The sequence below is a fragment of the Blennius ocellaris genome, assembly GCF_963422515.1.
Source record: "Blennius ocellaris genome assembly, chromosome: 23".
Classification (NCBI taxonomy): domain Eukaryota; kingdom Metazoa; phylum Chordata; class Actinopteri; order Blenniiformes; family Blenniidae; genus Blennius; species Blennius ocellaris.
In genome coordinates this window covers 19,030,784-19,046,358 of record NC_137672.1, presented here as the reverse complement: position 1 = coordinate 19,046,358, position 15,575 = coordinate 19,030,784, and the positions used below count along the sequence as shown (strand labels likewise).

General features: G+C 41.1%; 1 protein-coding gene across 1 annotated transcript; it reads right to left on the bottom strand.

Moving 5' to 3' along the window:
- Positions 1 to 3,010: 3,010 nt before the first annotated feature.
- LOC308146988 (circularly permutated Ras protein 1) lies at positions 3,011 to 14,112 on the bottom strand (the record flags this gene model as incomplete). The annotated part of the gene is made up of 15 exons (XM_080519019.1): positions 3,011 to 3,234; positions 3,482 to 3,575; positions 4,253 to 4,393; positions 5,523 to 5,634; positions 5,704 to 5,816; positions 5,915 to 6,021; positions 6,910 to 6,994; positions 7,146 to 7,267; positions 9,241 to 9,322; positions 9,408 to 9,559; positions 10,446 to 10,535; positions 10,601 to 10,645; positions 11,701 to 11,898; positions 11,974 to 12,173; positions 14,061 to 14,112. 15 exons carry the CDS (start codon positions 14,110 to 14,112, stop codon positions 3,139 to 3,141), a joined length of 1,689 nt encoding a protein of 562 aa, XP_080375145.1. The 3' UTR covers positions 3,011 to 3,138.
- Between the last annotated feature and the right edge of the window lie 1,463 nt (positions 14,113 to 15,575).

Sequence of the window (15,575 nt, the reverse complement as noted above, 5' to 3'; positions counted from 1 at the left end):
AGGCCAGGTTCTCTTCTAAAGGTGTTTAGAGCAAATCGTTCTCGTGGCCCCGACATGAAAGCGACATTTTCCGCATGAACTGGCGTCGTTTTCAGAAAGTTGAAAAGGAAACGAGGCCAAAACGAAGCGTAACATTTATCTGTTTCCTAATCCAACAGTTTCTATCACGACTCTGACGTTTGGTCAAATATCAAATGTTGACTAGATTTCACTTCTGGAGCGGTTTTGGGGGGGGTCCAGTGCCTTGCTCAAGGACACTCTGGCACGTGGGCAGGAGAATTGAACACGCAGCTTTCCATTTGAGAGACGAGCCGCTTTATGAACCGAGACCCAGTCGTCCAATAAACAAGACGTTAAAGGAAAAACAACTTTTTTAGACGAAAGGTTAAAACAAAAAGTCACGAAGCTCCAGAAATGACAAGGTTTTCAGTTCTCGCTCCGGTTAAGACGTATAGTTTTTACTTTCGCACGCGGGTAAAAACAAAAATAAAAATAAAGAAGTAAACGGTGATACCTTGACGCAGGCGGATCCGGTCGAGTCTCGAAGCCTCAAAACTCACTTCTGGGGAGTTTCTGGATTCTGGACGGAGAATAAGAGCGTGTTGGCCACGCCCACTTTACCTGCGTGTGCTGAAAGTGGCAGGACAGGTCGAGGGTGGGGGGGGGCGGGGGAGGGGGGGGCATGCACACACACTTGCAGAGTAGGTGAGGTGGCAGGTAGATGTTATCTCCAGCGTGTGTTTGCTGCTCCGGGAGGCGGAGTCGGCAGGAATTTTCCTCAAAGTGTCAAACGAATCAGAAAAAACCGATGGAAGCAAACTGAGAGACGCTTTCAAGGCGCCGTGACCGAAGTCACACGCCTCACCTGGGTGAAGACTAACGACTGAGTCAACCTGGTCACTGTGGTGGAAGAAGTCAAGTATTCTTGACTACAGCAGTGAAAAATATTATGTACTTAAGGAGGCAGGGTTGTATTTGTAGAAATGTGAGGCCTCGTTTACGTGACGTCGTTTCTGTTTCGGAAAACATCTGTTTAGACGTAAATGGCAAGAATGAACTTTATTACTATTATATTGTTAGTTATTGTCATTATTGTGTGATTTAATTATGTATTTTTATTCTTTCATCCGATATAAAGTCCACATTATACTATGAATAATTGTGTGGGATGAATAAAGGACTTGAAATGTTGAATGTAGTTCTCCTGTACGGCCACTGGCGGCGCTGTTTTTATGTAATAACATCACCAACTTCTTTTAAATCAGGACTTTAAACATTTTTATTTGCACAGGCTTTCGAATAAACAATAGATTTTACTTGCTTTATTGCATTTATCTTAATAAATCTCTTTATTCTACTAAGCTAGCGAGTTAGCGTAGTGCTGGTTCCTGCTAAAATACCACTGGTACCTCATGACCGACTGTATTTCGCCGTCACTGAACAGCAACATGGCGGACGATTGAGGCGGACATATTTTCTGACGGTACTTTTGTATTCGACCTTTCATCTTTCCCCGACAATAAAAAAAGTTGAAAGCAAAACAAATAAGACCTGATTTCTGATTCGTCCATGTCTTTTTTTGTTGCATGATCTGTGTCCTCTTCCTCTTTGATGTGTTTCTGTGGCACAGTTACAGCCCCCTACAGGCCTGGCATATGTACTGCATTGTTTTGACTAATTGTTATTGGGGTGGCTTGCGTTTTTGTGAAGTTCCACCCAGGAAGCCATTTTCCAAAAAACGGCCTTTTGGCTCCAAGTGCCGTTGTGCAAACGGAATGAAAGTTGGATAGTACTTGTACGTCAGTCGCACAAACAATCGCAGTCCGAAGGCCAACGTGACCGAGCCTCAGCTCTGGTATGACGATATAAATTTACCCGTCCTTATCGCGCCATCCGTCCATACCGGGGCGCTCCGTGGGAACCGTACGCTCCGTCCGCGAGCGTTATTTTTGCCCGATGCGTTCGAGCGTGGCGCTTCTTGCCGGTGTCATTCCTGTTTCTTAATGAAACGCTACGTCCCGTCCAAGATAAGAATTCTCTCTCAGACACGGCACCCCTCCCCCGCCCTGCCGCTAAACCTGCCGCCGATTCATTCCTGCCCCCCGGGGAATGCTAGGTCTATCTCCAAGATCAGTATTTTCTTTTTGGGTACATCTATGTCCTCTGGCGGTGACAGGTGATGGCCTCGCCAGCGGCCCGATAGCGGCACCTCTTCCTACATTTTTTGGAAGATTTAAAAGCGTCGGGACGGAACCTGTTTGCTTCCCACCGCGAGGTCACCGTGTGAGAGCCAAGGTCTGTTTTCACAGACGACTCCCAAACAATGTTCTCTCAGTTACTTTCAAAAAGAAATCCAATTACTGATTACTAGTTACTCCTTGAAAAACTAAGTTAGACTTCAAGTAACTTTTTAGTTACCCCCCCCCCCTCCCCCCACCCCCATCGTATGGACATAAACTCTGCTTATCCCGCCTCCTGCACCTTGTTTACACATATTTAACCTGTGACCTGGATTCTTTGTTGTGTTTATATCTGACTCACGCTCCTGTTATCAGATTCTTACTATAACTGGTATTTATTTACCCAGAGATGTTGTTGTAGTCTGTTGTTGCACTAGTCCTTTATTTATTTGCACTTCCTGCTCTGGGACTTTATTTGAACTGGCTGTTGCAGCAGATGTAGCAAGAAAACCCTTCAACAATAATTAACATTAAAAAGTAATTAACAAAACAAGATATTTTATTATATAAACAATTGGAAATACTTATTTTCGCTTATAAAATATAAATTAATTCAGTTATTCTTCTCTCCGCCCTTTCCACCACTCTAAAGAGATAATTGACATCCTACATATGTTACACATTGTTCCTATATGTTTTGGTTTAGTCTGGATTTGGCCTTTTTCAGTTCAGTTTGTCTTCAAAGAAAATCAAGCTTTGATCCCAAAAGAAATCCCATTTATTAGTATGTTTCATCAAATTCACCAACATTTGCTAGAATCCCATTTTGAAATGCCGTTGAAGCAAATGTGACGATTAAATAAAATAACATTTAAAAAAATTCAACGTAACAAATTCATTGGATTCCAACTGTGAGCACATTTCTGGTTGCGTCGTCGCCACGCTGGTATTCTCCACCTCATGTTTTCCTTCCCGTTCCAGTTTTGTGGTTGTAGTTGACGCTGCTGGCTCTTTTCATCTGGTACACCACCTTCGCTGCTTCGTCAGAGAGCGGCTGCACAGGACCAATACAGTTCATTCAACAGTACAATCTTTTAACTCGCATACATTTTTTGTAACGAAAATGCAACATTTTTGATTTTCCAACTCAAAAACGGAAAACCAACTGGACAAAGAAGACAAAGGAACAGTCGGAGGGTTTAAATACGCTAGAATAAAACACTGAAAACAGACGCGATTAAACACCAGACCACAGGAAACGTGAAAATCAAGAACAACAAATGGATTCCGTCCATTAATACCTGGGATTCAGTGTTGATGTCCTCACAGATTATCGTCATGGTGTCCATCCAGTTACTGTAGATGCTCTCTTCTTTTTCCATTGGCCTCACTTTACTAAAACGCAGAAATAAATGAAAAAGTACTGTGAATATTATACTAAAAACCTCAGAATTCATGCAACATCCAACCTACAATCTATAATAATCTTGCAGATTTGTGAAACGGTTCTCTGCTTGGTAATCGTCCTCATGCTGGCGCCATGCGAGAAAATCTGAGTCCTCATAAGTGGTATAAACCAAAATGTGTGTGTGAAGTTAACGCGTTTTTACAACTTAAGTGTGGTCTAGTTAAAAAGTTTGACAACTTTTATGAATACATTTATTATCTAGTTAGAGAAAGGCATGATGGTTAAAAATTAAAGATAAGATTCTGTCAAATGAAAGAACAATACTGCCCCCTTAAGCACAAAGCAGGAACTACAGAAAGTAGGAAAAAGACGAGTTAAAAAAATAAATAAATAACGAATCACATAACCACTATGAGACCTGTAAAATTCATTAGGATAAGATAAAAAAAAAAAAAAAAGAATATCTCTCTAAATAGTATTAATAAAAGTATATAATATATATTTCTAAAAAGAGGCTAGTTACCATTGAGCATAATTTTATATCTTTTGTTAATTATCTCAATTTACGGATTTTTACTCGTTTCCGGTGGCTAAATTAAAAAGTCACCAGGCTACAAGTAAACTGGTGAAGTTAAGTCTGAACATCTTTGCCCTCCTGTCGTACCCGACTTGCTCCAGGAGGTCTTGCCGCGCCTTCAGTTGCCGCTGTGCCTCCGCCACTCGTCCGCTCATGGTTAACGTGGCGCAGAGCTGAGCGCAGTGGACGCCCAGGACCGCCATGTTGAGTCGGCTGGCGACAATCTGACTGGAGGGAGAACAAACACGAGGGCAATATAAACTACCGTAATGTCTGGAATAGACATACATTTATGTTGTTGTTTGGATGGTCATGTGACTAAAATTAAGTGCAACTTCGAAATGTTTTATCTGATTGTGTTCCTCTTAATGCATTTTTTTGTTTTTTTTGTTTTTTTCTGACAAATGCTATGTATATTAGAAACAATACGCTTTTATGGATTCAGTATAAACACAGTGACGGACAGATGTCAGATAAACTTCAAATGATAGTTTGGTGGAAACTATAGATTGACTGAAGTACAGGTGGGAGATTTATTTGATAATGAATTCTTATCACAATCCAGATTATACAGTATTTTCTATTTGTCTATTCCAGTAAATACGGTATGTAGATAAACATACTGTATGTATTCGCCTGACTGCAGACGAATACACACGGTATATTCTGGACTATTTCTTAAAACACAGTGTGAGACGAATAAATGCTGTACGTTCTGGACTATTCCAGAATATACGGTACGTATTTGTCTCGCTCCCATATTTTCTGGAATAGACGACTACATAATGTATAATCCGGACTGTAAACTGCACGTGAGATTTATTTGTATCTATCTGAAAATCATCCATCTGTACTTCAGTCGTCAATATATTGTATATATAGTCAACGGATTGCAGACAAATATTTACCGTATATCCTGGAATAGTCCCAGAATATCCAGACAATTCCTTACATGTGTCAAACACATTTTAGTTTTAAAGCTTTGCTATCAGACGTGTGTATATATATACATATACATATATATATATATATATATATATATATATATATAAAGCACAAGTTCTAGTTTTAAAGCTTTGCTATCAGACATGTGTGTATATATATATATATATATATGTGGCATAAGTTTTGGTTTTAAAGTTCCGTGGTCAGGCAACTACATACTGTATATTCCAAACTATTCCAGAATATACGGTATGTATTCGTCTACACATGCTATTTTCTGGACTGGTCCAAAATATACTGTTGATAAATACCTATATATCCCTATATCTCCCTATATATTTAGTGCTGTACGTTACACATGGGTAGAGGCTCATAGTCCAGGGAATACGGTACAGCAGCAGTGTAGCCCCACCTGCTGGTCGCCAGGGGGCGCTGCTCGGTAACGACCCGAGTGACGCTCTGTCCGTCTCTGGTCCTGAAGCTGAGCTGCAGCTGGAAGGGAAGTCCGTCCCTCCGGAGGAAGTCTGGAAGACACCGTACGTCCCCGTTACCCTACACCTCAGAACCGGTCTCCACGGCGACGGCTTCCTCACCGTCCATCGCCTCCGGCTTCACGGCGAACTGGAAGGTGACTTCCTGCCCGCTGGTCACGTTCCCGATGTGTCTGTCCAGACGGTGAGCGTCTCCGTCCTCGTAGGGGAAGAACCTGGAGACGGAGAACCGGAGGAGACGACCGTCTTCACCAAACGGAACGTTCCGGGGGTTTCGCGCCGGCCGGGCGCCGTGTTGGTCGATTCCACTCACACTCCCTCGGCGGAGAGGACGGTCGCCCTGACGCCCGTCGCCACCACGCTGTCCTCGGAGATGGACTGGATCTCCGTGGCAACCGTCCCGACGCTGACCACGTTCACCTGAGAGGACGACGACGACTTGAGACGTGAGACTTTACAACTTTTCATATTTGAACTTTAGAAATTCTCTGTTTCTTTGTTCCAGGCGACAAATCGTACTTTTTTAATTCTCTTTGAAGTTTTATTTTCTCTGGTGTTCTTCTGGGCTGTTTTCATTTCGTGGTGACTTTTAGGTGTTTTTACAAACATTTAACAATCTTCTGGAGACGATTTATGGTGATTCACAAACCTTCTATTTTGCTCTGGAGACTTTTTTTTATGTTTTGGAGAAATATTTTAATGTTTGGGACATTTTTTTTATATTTTGGAGAATTTTTTTTAATGTTTTGGAGACATTTTCTTTATATTTTGGAGAAATTTTTTTTAATGTTTTGGAGACATTTTCTTTATATTTTGGAGACATTTTTTTATATATATTTTGGATAAAAAAATTTATGTTTTGGAGACATTTTTTTATGTTTTGGAGACATTTTTTATATTTTGGAGAATTTTTTTTTTAATGTTTTGGAGACATTTTTTTATGTTTTGGAATTTTTTTTAATGTTTTGGAGACATTTTTTAAATGTTTGAGACATTTTTTTCATATTTTGGAGACTTTTTTTATGTTTTGGAGACTTTTTTTTACTATTTTCGCTGTGTATTAATGTACTTCTTAATTTACTATCAGTACTTTGAAACCTCCCAGCAACCTGGGAGAAACAAACCTGAATTATTATTCTTTTCAGGGTTTATTCTATTCTACCAAGGTTTGTTCTAATAAATAAAGGGATGGAACCTGAAGACGTGGGTGAGACGTTACGTCTCTGACATGTCTGCAGGGAGACGGTGTGTGAGCCTCACCCTCCCCCCGTGGAGGCGTTCTGCAGTGAGTGTGTGTGTGAGCCTCACCCTCCCCCCCGTGGCGTCGGCCAGCCCCCCCACGTCGGCCAGGCGGCAGTCGCTTCCCTGGAAACTCAGCACCGATATTATGACCCTGGAAACCAGAAACACGTGGCTCTTTAGTGCCTCCGGTGGCTCGGTGGAGCTTCAACTGTGTGTGTGTGTGTGTGTGTGTGTGTGTGTGTGTGTGTGTGTGTGTGTGTGTGTGTGTGTGTGTGTGTGTGTGTGTGTGTGTGTGTGTTCACCCTCTGTCCACGGCCTGTAGAGCCAGCTGTCTGTAGAAGTAGGGGGGGAGGGGCGAGGTAGAGGGGGTCTGTTCCAGCTCGCCCAGACCGATGTTGGCCTTCCCATCAGTGCACACAATCACCTGCAACACACACGCACACGCACACACACACACACACACACACACACACACACACACACACACACACACACACTGGTGGCTCACGAGGCAAAGTCCAAAAAAAACTTCACACCACAGTGACGCTCGGAGCCACTGAAAACACAACTTTTTGAAAACACACCCAACTGTTTGAAGCTAAAAATACCAAATTTTTAATGTTGAGTGTCATTTGTAATATCCAACTTGGTACTTTATTTTGACAGTCACAGTAATAACGATCCAATTTGGTACTTTTATTTTGACAGTCACGGTAATAACAATCCAACTTGGTACTTTATTTTGACAGTCACAGTAATAACGATCCAATTTGGTACTTTTATTTTGACAGTCACGGTAATAACAATCCAACTTGGTACTTTATTTTGACAGTCACAGTAATAACGATCCAATTTGGTACTTTTATTTTCACAGTCACGGTAATAACAATCCAACTTGGTACTTTATTTTGACAGTCACGGTAATAACAATCCAACTTGGTACTTTATTTTGACAGTCACTGTAATAACAATCCAATCTGGGACCTTTATTTTGACAGTCACAGTAATAACGATCCAATTTGGTACTTTTATTTTGACAGTCACGGTAATAACAATCCAACTTGGTACTTTATTTTGACAGTCACAGTAATAACGATCCAATTTGGTACTTTTATTTTGACAGTCACGGTAATAACAATCCAACTTGGTACTTTATTTTGACAGTCACAGTAATAACGATCCAATTTGGTACTTTTATTTTCACAGTCACGGTAATAACAATCCAACTTGGTACTTTATTTTGACAGTCACGGTAATAACAATCCAACTTGGTACTTTATTTTGACAGTCACTGTAATAACAATCCAATCTGGGACCTTTATTTTGACAGTCACTGTAATAACAATCCAAATTGGTACTTTATTTTGACAGTCACTGTGATAACAATCCAGCTTGCCACTTTTATTTTGATAGTCACTGTAATAACAATCCAGCTTGCCACTTTTATTTTGATAGTCACTGTAATAACGATCCAATTTGGTACTTTTATTTTGACAGTCACTGTAATAACAATCCAACTTGGTACTTTATTTTGACAGTCACTGTAATAACAATCCAGCTTGCCACTTTTATTTTGATAGTCACTGTAACAACAATTCAATTTGGTACTTTTATTTTGATAGTTACTGTAATAATCCAGCTTGGTACTTTATTTTGATAGTTCCTAACAATCCAGCTTGGTACTTTATTTTGATAGTCCCTACCAATCCAGCTTGGTACTTTTATTTTGATAGTTCCTAACAATCCAGCTTGGTACTTTATTTTGATAGTTCCTAACAATCCAGCTTGGTACTTTATTTTGATAGTTCCTAACAATCCAGCTTGGTACTTTATTTTGATAGTTCCTAACAATCCAGCTTGGTACTTTATTTTGATAGTCCCTACCAATCCAGCTTGGTACTTTATTTTGATAGTCCCTACCAATCCAGCTTGGTACTTTTATTTTGATAGTTCCTAACAATCCAGCTTGGTACTTTATTTTGATAGTTCCTAACAATCCAGCTTGGTACTTTATTTTGATAGTTCCTAACAATCCAGCTTGGTACTTTATTTTGATAGTTCCTAACAATCCAGCTTGGTACTTTATTTTGATAGTCCCTACCAATCCAGCTTGGTACTTTTATTTTGATAGTCCCTACCAATCCAGCTTGGTACTTTTATTTTGATAGTCCCTACCAATCCAGCTTGGTACTTTTATTTTGATAGTCCCTACCAATCCAGCTTGGTACTTTTATTTTGATAGTCCCTACCAATCCAGCTTGGTACTTTTATTTTGATAGTCCCTACCAATCCAGCTTGGTGGTCTGTCCACCAGTGTAGATGGTGTTGATGTGTGTGGGTTGGTTAAAACACCACCTAGTGGCCAAACACACCCACTGCATGTTACCAGGGACTCACTTTGGACCCGGGGTACCTGGACGCCATGGCGACGGAGACCAGCACCGCCGGGCCCAGAGCCGTGGCGCCGTGCTCCTGCAGCCTGGAAACACAAAGACCAGCCAATCAGTGTGGGGGGGGGGGGGGGAGGGGTGAGGGGAGGGGGCGGGGCTTGTCCTCTGTCTCACTCCGAGACCCTCTGGGTCAGGTGGGGGAAGGTCTCGGCGATGCAGTGGGGGACGCTGTAGGACGCCCCCTGCTGCCAGATGTGGTCGTAGTCCAGCAAGGACCAGTCCTGGAGGGTCCGGGGGGGCCGGGTCCCGTCGCCGTACAAAACCACCTGAGACCAGATGGTCAGGAGGGGAGACCATGTTTATATGTATATATATATATATATATGTATATATATATATATATATATATATATATATATATATATATATACATATATATATATATATATTTGTATATATATATATACACATATATATATACATATATATATATATATATAGACATATACATATATATATATAGACATATATATATATACGTATGTGTGTATATACACGTGTGTGTGTGTGTCTATCTAGAAACATGTTTGTTGCACTGTGAATGCAACAAACATGTCGTGTTCATAACCTTATTGTGTACTCTGTAAAAGTATATATATATGTAAAAGTGTATATATATAAAAGTATATATATGTAAAAGTATATACCTTTAGTTGCTTTTTAGGTAAATTGTTAATGTAGTTAATGTTTCGATTTTTACTGGATATCATGTCTATTAGACTATATATTTTTAGACTTGAAATTAATCTTTTATTAAACAATAAAATATGTAACATGAGATTATTCTGATGGATCATATGTAATTAATTCAATTTTAGTAATTTAAAAAATATATATTTTTAGTGTTTATGTCCATTTTTGTAGTATGTATGTATGTGTGTACAGTGTGAATATTGTTCATGTATGCATTTAGAGTGTGGATTTGTATATGTACTTGAATACACACATATGTATGTGTCTATATATGTGTATATATGTACCTATATATATGTTTGTATGTATATATGTATGTATGTATTTATATATATATGTATATATGTGTGTATATATGTGTATACATGTATATATATACATATATGTGTATATATATGTATGTGTGTATATATATATATATATATATATGTGTGTGTGAGTGAATGTGTCTTCTTCTACCTGGTCATTAAAGGTGACCACGGCCACCCTCCTGTGAGGCGTGTGCAGCCTCATGCTCTCCAGCGCCCCCCGCAGGGCGTCCTGGACTCCCTGGACACAGGAAGAAGCTCCATGACACAACTGCTTTCTGGTCCTGAACCATGAAGACGTCTCACCTCCAGTCTGGACTTGTGGACGGTGGAGCCGCCGCCCGGCGCCACCTGGAGGACAGGACCGGGTGAGAGCTTTTATTTTGTTAAAACTGCCGTCATAGAAACGATGAAATATCTCAGTTTCCTGGTTTAACCGTCAAAATCTCACTCAAAACAACAAAAATATGGAAATTAGTTCACACTGATGTCGGAGTGGAAAAACTGAGAAAATATACTGAAATGTAGGTTTTTTTCTCCACACGGGTTGAAAGAAATGAGTATTAAAGTCGAGGCGGGGGAATCCCCTCCACCCCTCCCCCTCCACCCCTCCCCCCTCCACTCCTCCACCCCTCCCCCCTCCACCCCCAAGGTGCCACTTTCTGAGGCTCCGTTGACGCGACAACGCTTCAAGTCAACGTGCATCGATTTTGTGTTATTTTCAAAAAGTTTTACGTTTACGTGGCAACGTCTTTCAACAAGAGGGAGTTGGGGCATTTTCAAAAAGTTGCATTTTTCCTGTTTCCATGAAGACGGAGCGTTTTCAGAAAGTCGCGGCCCCACTGTCTCCATGGAGAAAGCTTTTTCAAAAAGTTCTGTCGTCATGTCTCCATGGAGAACACTTTTTTTTTTTTAAAGTTCTGTCATGTTTCCACGGAGAAGACTTTTTAAAAAAAGTTGTCCCTCCCCCATTTACCCGGAGAAAGCTTTTTCAAAAAGTTGCATTTCCCCCACTTCCATGGAGACGGCATGTTTTCGAAAAGTTCTGTCCTCATGTTTCCATGGAGAAGACTTTTGTTTTTAAAAAGTTCTCATATCCATGGAAATGGAATTGGAGCATTTTCAAAAAGTTGCATTTTACCCCGTTTCCATGGAGATGGAGTTAGAGCATTGAAAAAAATGCTAATTTCCCCATTTCCATGGAGACGACATGTTTTCGAAAAGTTGCACCCCCAAATTTCCTCAGAAAGCATAAAAAAAAAAAAAAAAAGCAATTTTCCCCCCTTTTCCATGGAGACAGTATCGGAGCAATTCGAAAAGTTCCACCTCAGTAGCCATTTTCAAAAAGTGCAGCGTTGAGGCAGACGTTGTGGTCCAGACAATACGGTAAAGACTCGGCGCTTCACCTCGGCCGTGACGCTCATGCTTCCAGAAACGTCCACGCAGAAAACCGCCATCGTGTCCTCCAGGTTCTGGTAGTCGTCGTCGCTCTGCGTCGGCAGGTACAGGTCATCGCCGCGCCGCCGCCGCCGCCCTCGGCCTCGCACCGCGCCGCCGTCGCCGTCCACGCCGTTCGTCCAGCCGCAGAACTCGCAGCGCCACACCTGAGCAGCAGAGGGCCTCGTTTCGCTCGGCGTCCAAACAACGGCGGCGGAAAGTGAAAAGGTTACGGCGCTCACGTTTCCCGCCACGGCGCTAACGCCCGACAGCGCGGCGCCACACTTCCCACACAGCACCGGGCCGCCGTACGACGTCTCCGGGCCGCCGTACGACGTCTCCACGCCGACGGCGGCGGTGCCGACGGCGACCAGCTTCCCCACGGCGAGCGAGACGACGTTGACGTTGGCCTTCAAAGCACTTCCTGTTTCCAGCCTGTCGACTGGAGGAGGACGAGAACAGACAGGAAGTGGGTGACGGAAGACGAGGGGAGGGGCGGGGGAGGGAGGGAACTCACGTCGTGGAGGAACGGGCGGAGGGGGGGCGAGCGAGGGAGGGAGGGGAGGGAGGAGGGAGAGCGAGGGAGGAAGAGGAGGGAGGGATGAAGGCGACTTGGAGCGGCGAGGAGGCAGCGGCGGAGGATTCCCGCCTGAAACGACAAAACAACAACGACGTCGTTTTCGTTTTAAAACGTCGTCAACGTTTTAAAACATGTACACACAAAAATACACACACAAAAATATACAAAAACGCATGTACACACACAAAAACACGTACACACAAAAATATACAAAAACGCATGCGCGCACACAAAAACGCATGTGGACCTAAAAAAACACATGTACACACAAAAATACACGTACAAAAATACACACACAAAAACACGTGTACACACACAAAAATACACACACAAAAACACATTTATACACACAAAAACACATGCACACACACAAAAACACATGCACAAAAATATACAAAAATGCATGCACACACACAAAAACGCATATAGACACACAAAAACGTACAAAAATGCATGTACACACACAAAAACACAAGTACAAAAATACACACACAAAACACATTTACACACGCAAAAATATACAAAAACACATGCACACACACAGTAATATACAAAAACACATACACACACAAAAATACACGCACAAAAATACACACACAAAAACGGATGTACACACATAAAAATATACAAACACACGTACACATCAAAATACATGCACAAAAATATACAAAAACATATGTACACACAAAAAACACACACACACACACACAAATAGACAAACACGTACACGCACAAAAATACATGTACACACACAAAAACACGTACACACACAGAAACACGTACACACACAAAAATAGACAAACACATACATGTACACACACACACACACACACACACACACACACACACACACACAAATAGACAAACACGTACACGCACAAAAACACATACACACACAAAAATACACCACAAAAATACACACACAAAAACGGACGTACACACATAAAAATATACAAACACACGTACACATCAAAATACATGCACAAAAATATACAAAAACATATGTACACACAAAACACACACACACACACACACACACACACAAATAGACAAACACGTACACGCACAAAAGTACATGTACACACACAAAAACACGTACACACACAAAAATAGACAAACACGTACATGTACACACACACACACACGCACACACACACACACACACACACACACACACACGTACACACACACACACACACACACACGTACACACACACACACACACACACACGTACACACACACACACAGGTGTTCCTGTTATTCCTCCAGAGGTTTGGTGTCGTTAAAGAAAAGCGTCTTTTCCAACTGAAACATTTGATTGTTTTCAGCGCAACCCCCCCCCCCCCCCCAACCCCCCTCAACCCTCCCCCACACCCCCCAATATACTGAATATTGTACATGTATGCATTTAGTGTGTGGATTTGTACATGTACTTAAATACACATATGAAGTACACTAAACCTGATTTGTTGGAAATAAATTCATAAAAAGGAGGAAATTATTCTACAAAAAGACGATAAATCAGGTTAAATCTGCTCGTATATAAAGATAAAATAAAAATAACGAAAATTTTAGAAATATTCTAAATTGTGATTATTACAGATGAAAGATAAAATGTCTTAACTTGTGTTATTAAAACAAAAAGTATGAAAAAATACAAACGTTGGCAAAGATAGAAAACAAAATGTGTCAGATTTTAAAAAAACAAAGGAAAGATTTCCATAATAAAGTGATATTGATGTTTTTACCGTCTCCTTCAGGCCTCCAGTTACACACGACGTGACTGCAGGCGAACTCCATCTGCAACCCAGTACTCACTACTTACTCTAATCCAGTTACTCTAATCCAGTTACACTACACGTAATCTAAAGTCTGCATGTAATCCTGCCAGAAGTGGATTTAATCCAGTTTTATTTGTACTCAGATCCCAGATTAACGAAGATTAACGTCGTTAAAAACCTCTACCGATGTGCAGGATGTGGAAAGCAGCTGAATCATCGTGTGATAATCTCAGATTAACTTCCTGGAAGAGACGCGTCTTTTTCTGTTGAACGTGACGGCCGAGAAAAAAACCAACAGAAACGTTTGTTTCCTGTTCGACAGCTGTGAGACGAGAGGAAGTACTTTATTAACTCCTGGCAGGAAGAACTACACCGTGAGGGGAGGAAGATGCTCTATAGTCTGGATTAGAGGAGGAAGATGCTCTATAGTCTGGATTAGAGGAGTAATATGCTCTATAATCTGATGTTAGAGGAGTAAGATGCTCTATAATCTGATGTTAGTGGAGGAAGGTGCTCTATAATCTGGTGATAGATGAGGAAGATGCTCTATAATCTGGATTAGAGGAGGAAGATGCTCTATAGTCTGGATTAGAGGAGTAAGATGCTCTATAATCTGATGTTAGAGGAGTAAGATGCTCTATAATCTGATGTTAGTGGAGGAAGATGCTCTATAATCTGATGTTAGAGGAGTAAGATGCTCTATAATCTGATGTTAGTGGAGGAAGATGCTCTATAATCTGATGTTAGAGGAGTAAGATGCTCTATAATCTGGTGTTAGAGGAGGAAGATGCTCTATAATTTGATGTTAGAGGAGTAAGATGCTCTATAATCTGATGTTAGTGGAGGAAGATGCTCTATAATCTGATGTTAGAGGAGTAAGATGCTCTATAATCTGATGTTAGAGGAGTAAGGTGCTCTATAATCTGGTGTTAGAGGAGTAAGGTGCTCTATAATCTGGTGTTAGAGGGGGAAGATGCTCTATAGTCTGGATTAGAGGCGGAAGATGCTCTATAATCTGGATTAGAGGAGGAAGATGCTCTATAGTCTGGATTAGAGGAGGAAGATGCTCTATAGTCTGGATTAGAGGAGGAAGATGCTCTATAATCTGGATTGGAGGAGGAAGATGCTCTATAATCTGGTGTTAGAGGAGGAAGATGCTCTATAATCTGATGTTAGAGGAGGAAGATGCTCTATAATCTGATGTTAGTGGAGGAAGATGCTCTATAATCTGGTGTTAGATGAGGAAGATGCTCTATAATCTGGATTAGAGGAGGAAGATGCTCTATAATCTATCTATCTCTACAAACGACAGAAACCATTAAGTCGAAGCAAAAAGTTGTTTCACAGTAAAAACTTCAGATTAAAAGAAACAAATCGAGCAGCAGAACTGATTCAACCAAAAGTCATATAATCTGATTTTAATCGCAAATAAAATAAACGGCTTTACTTTTGTTCGGGCTTTTCTCAGTGTGTGTGTGTGTG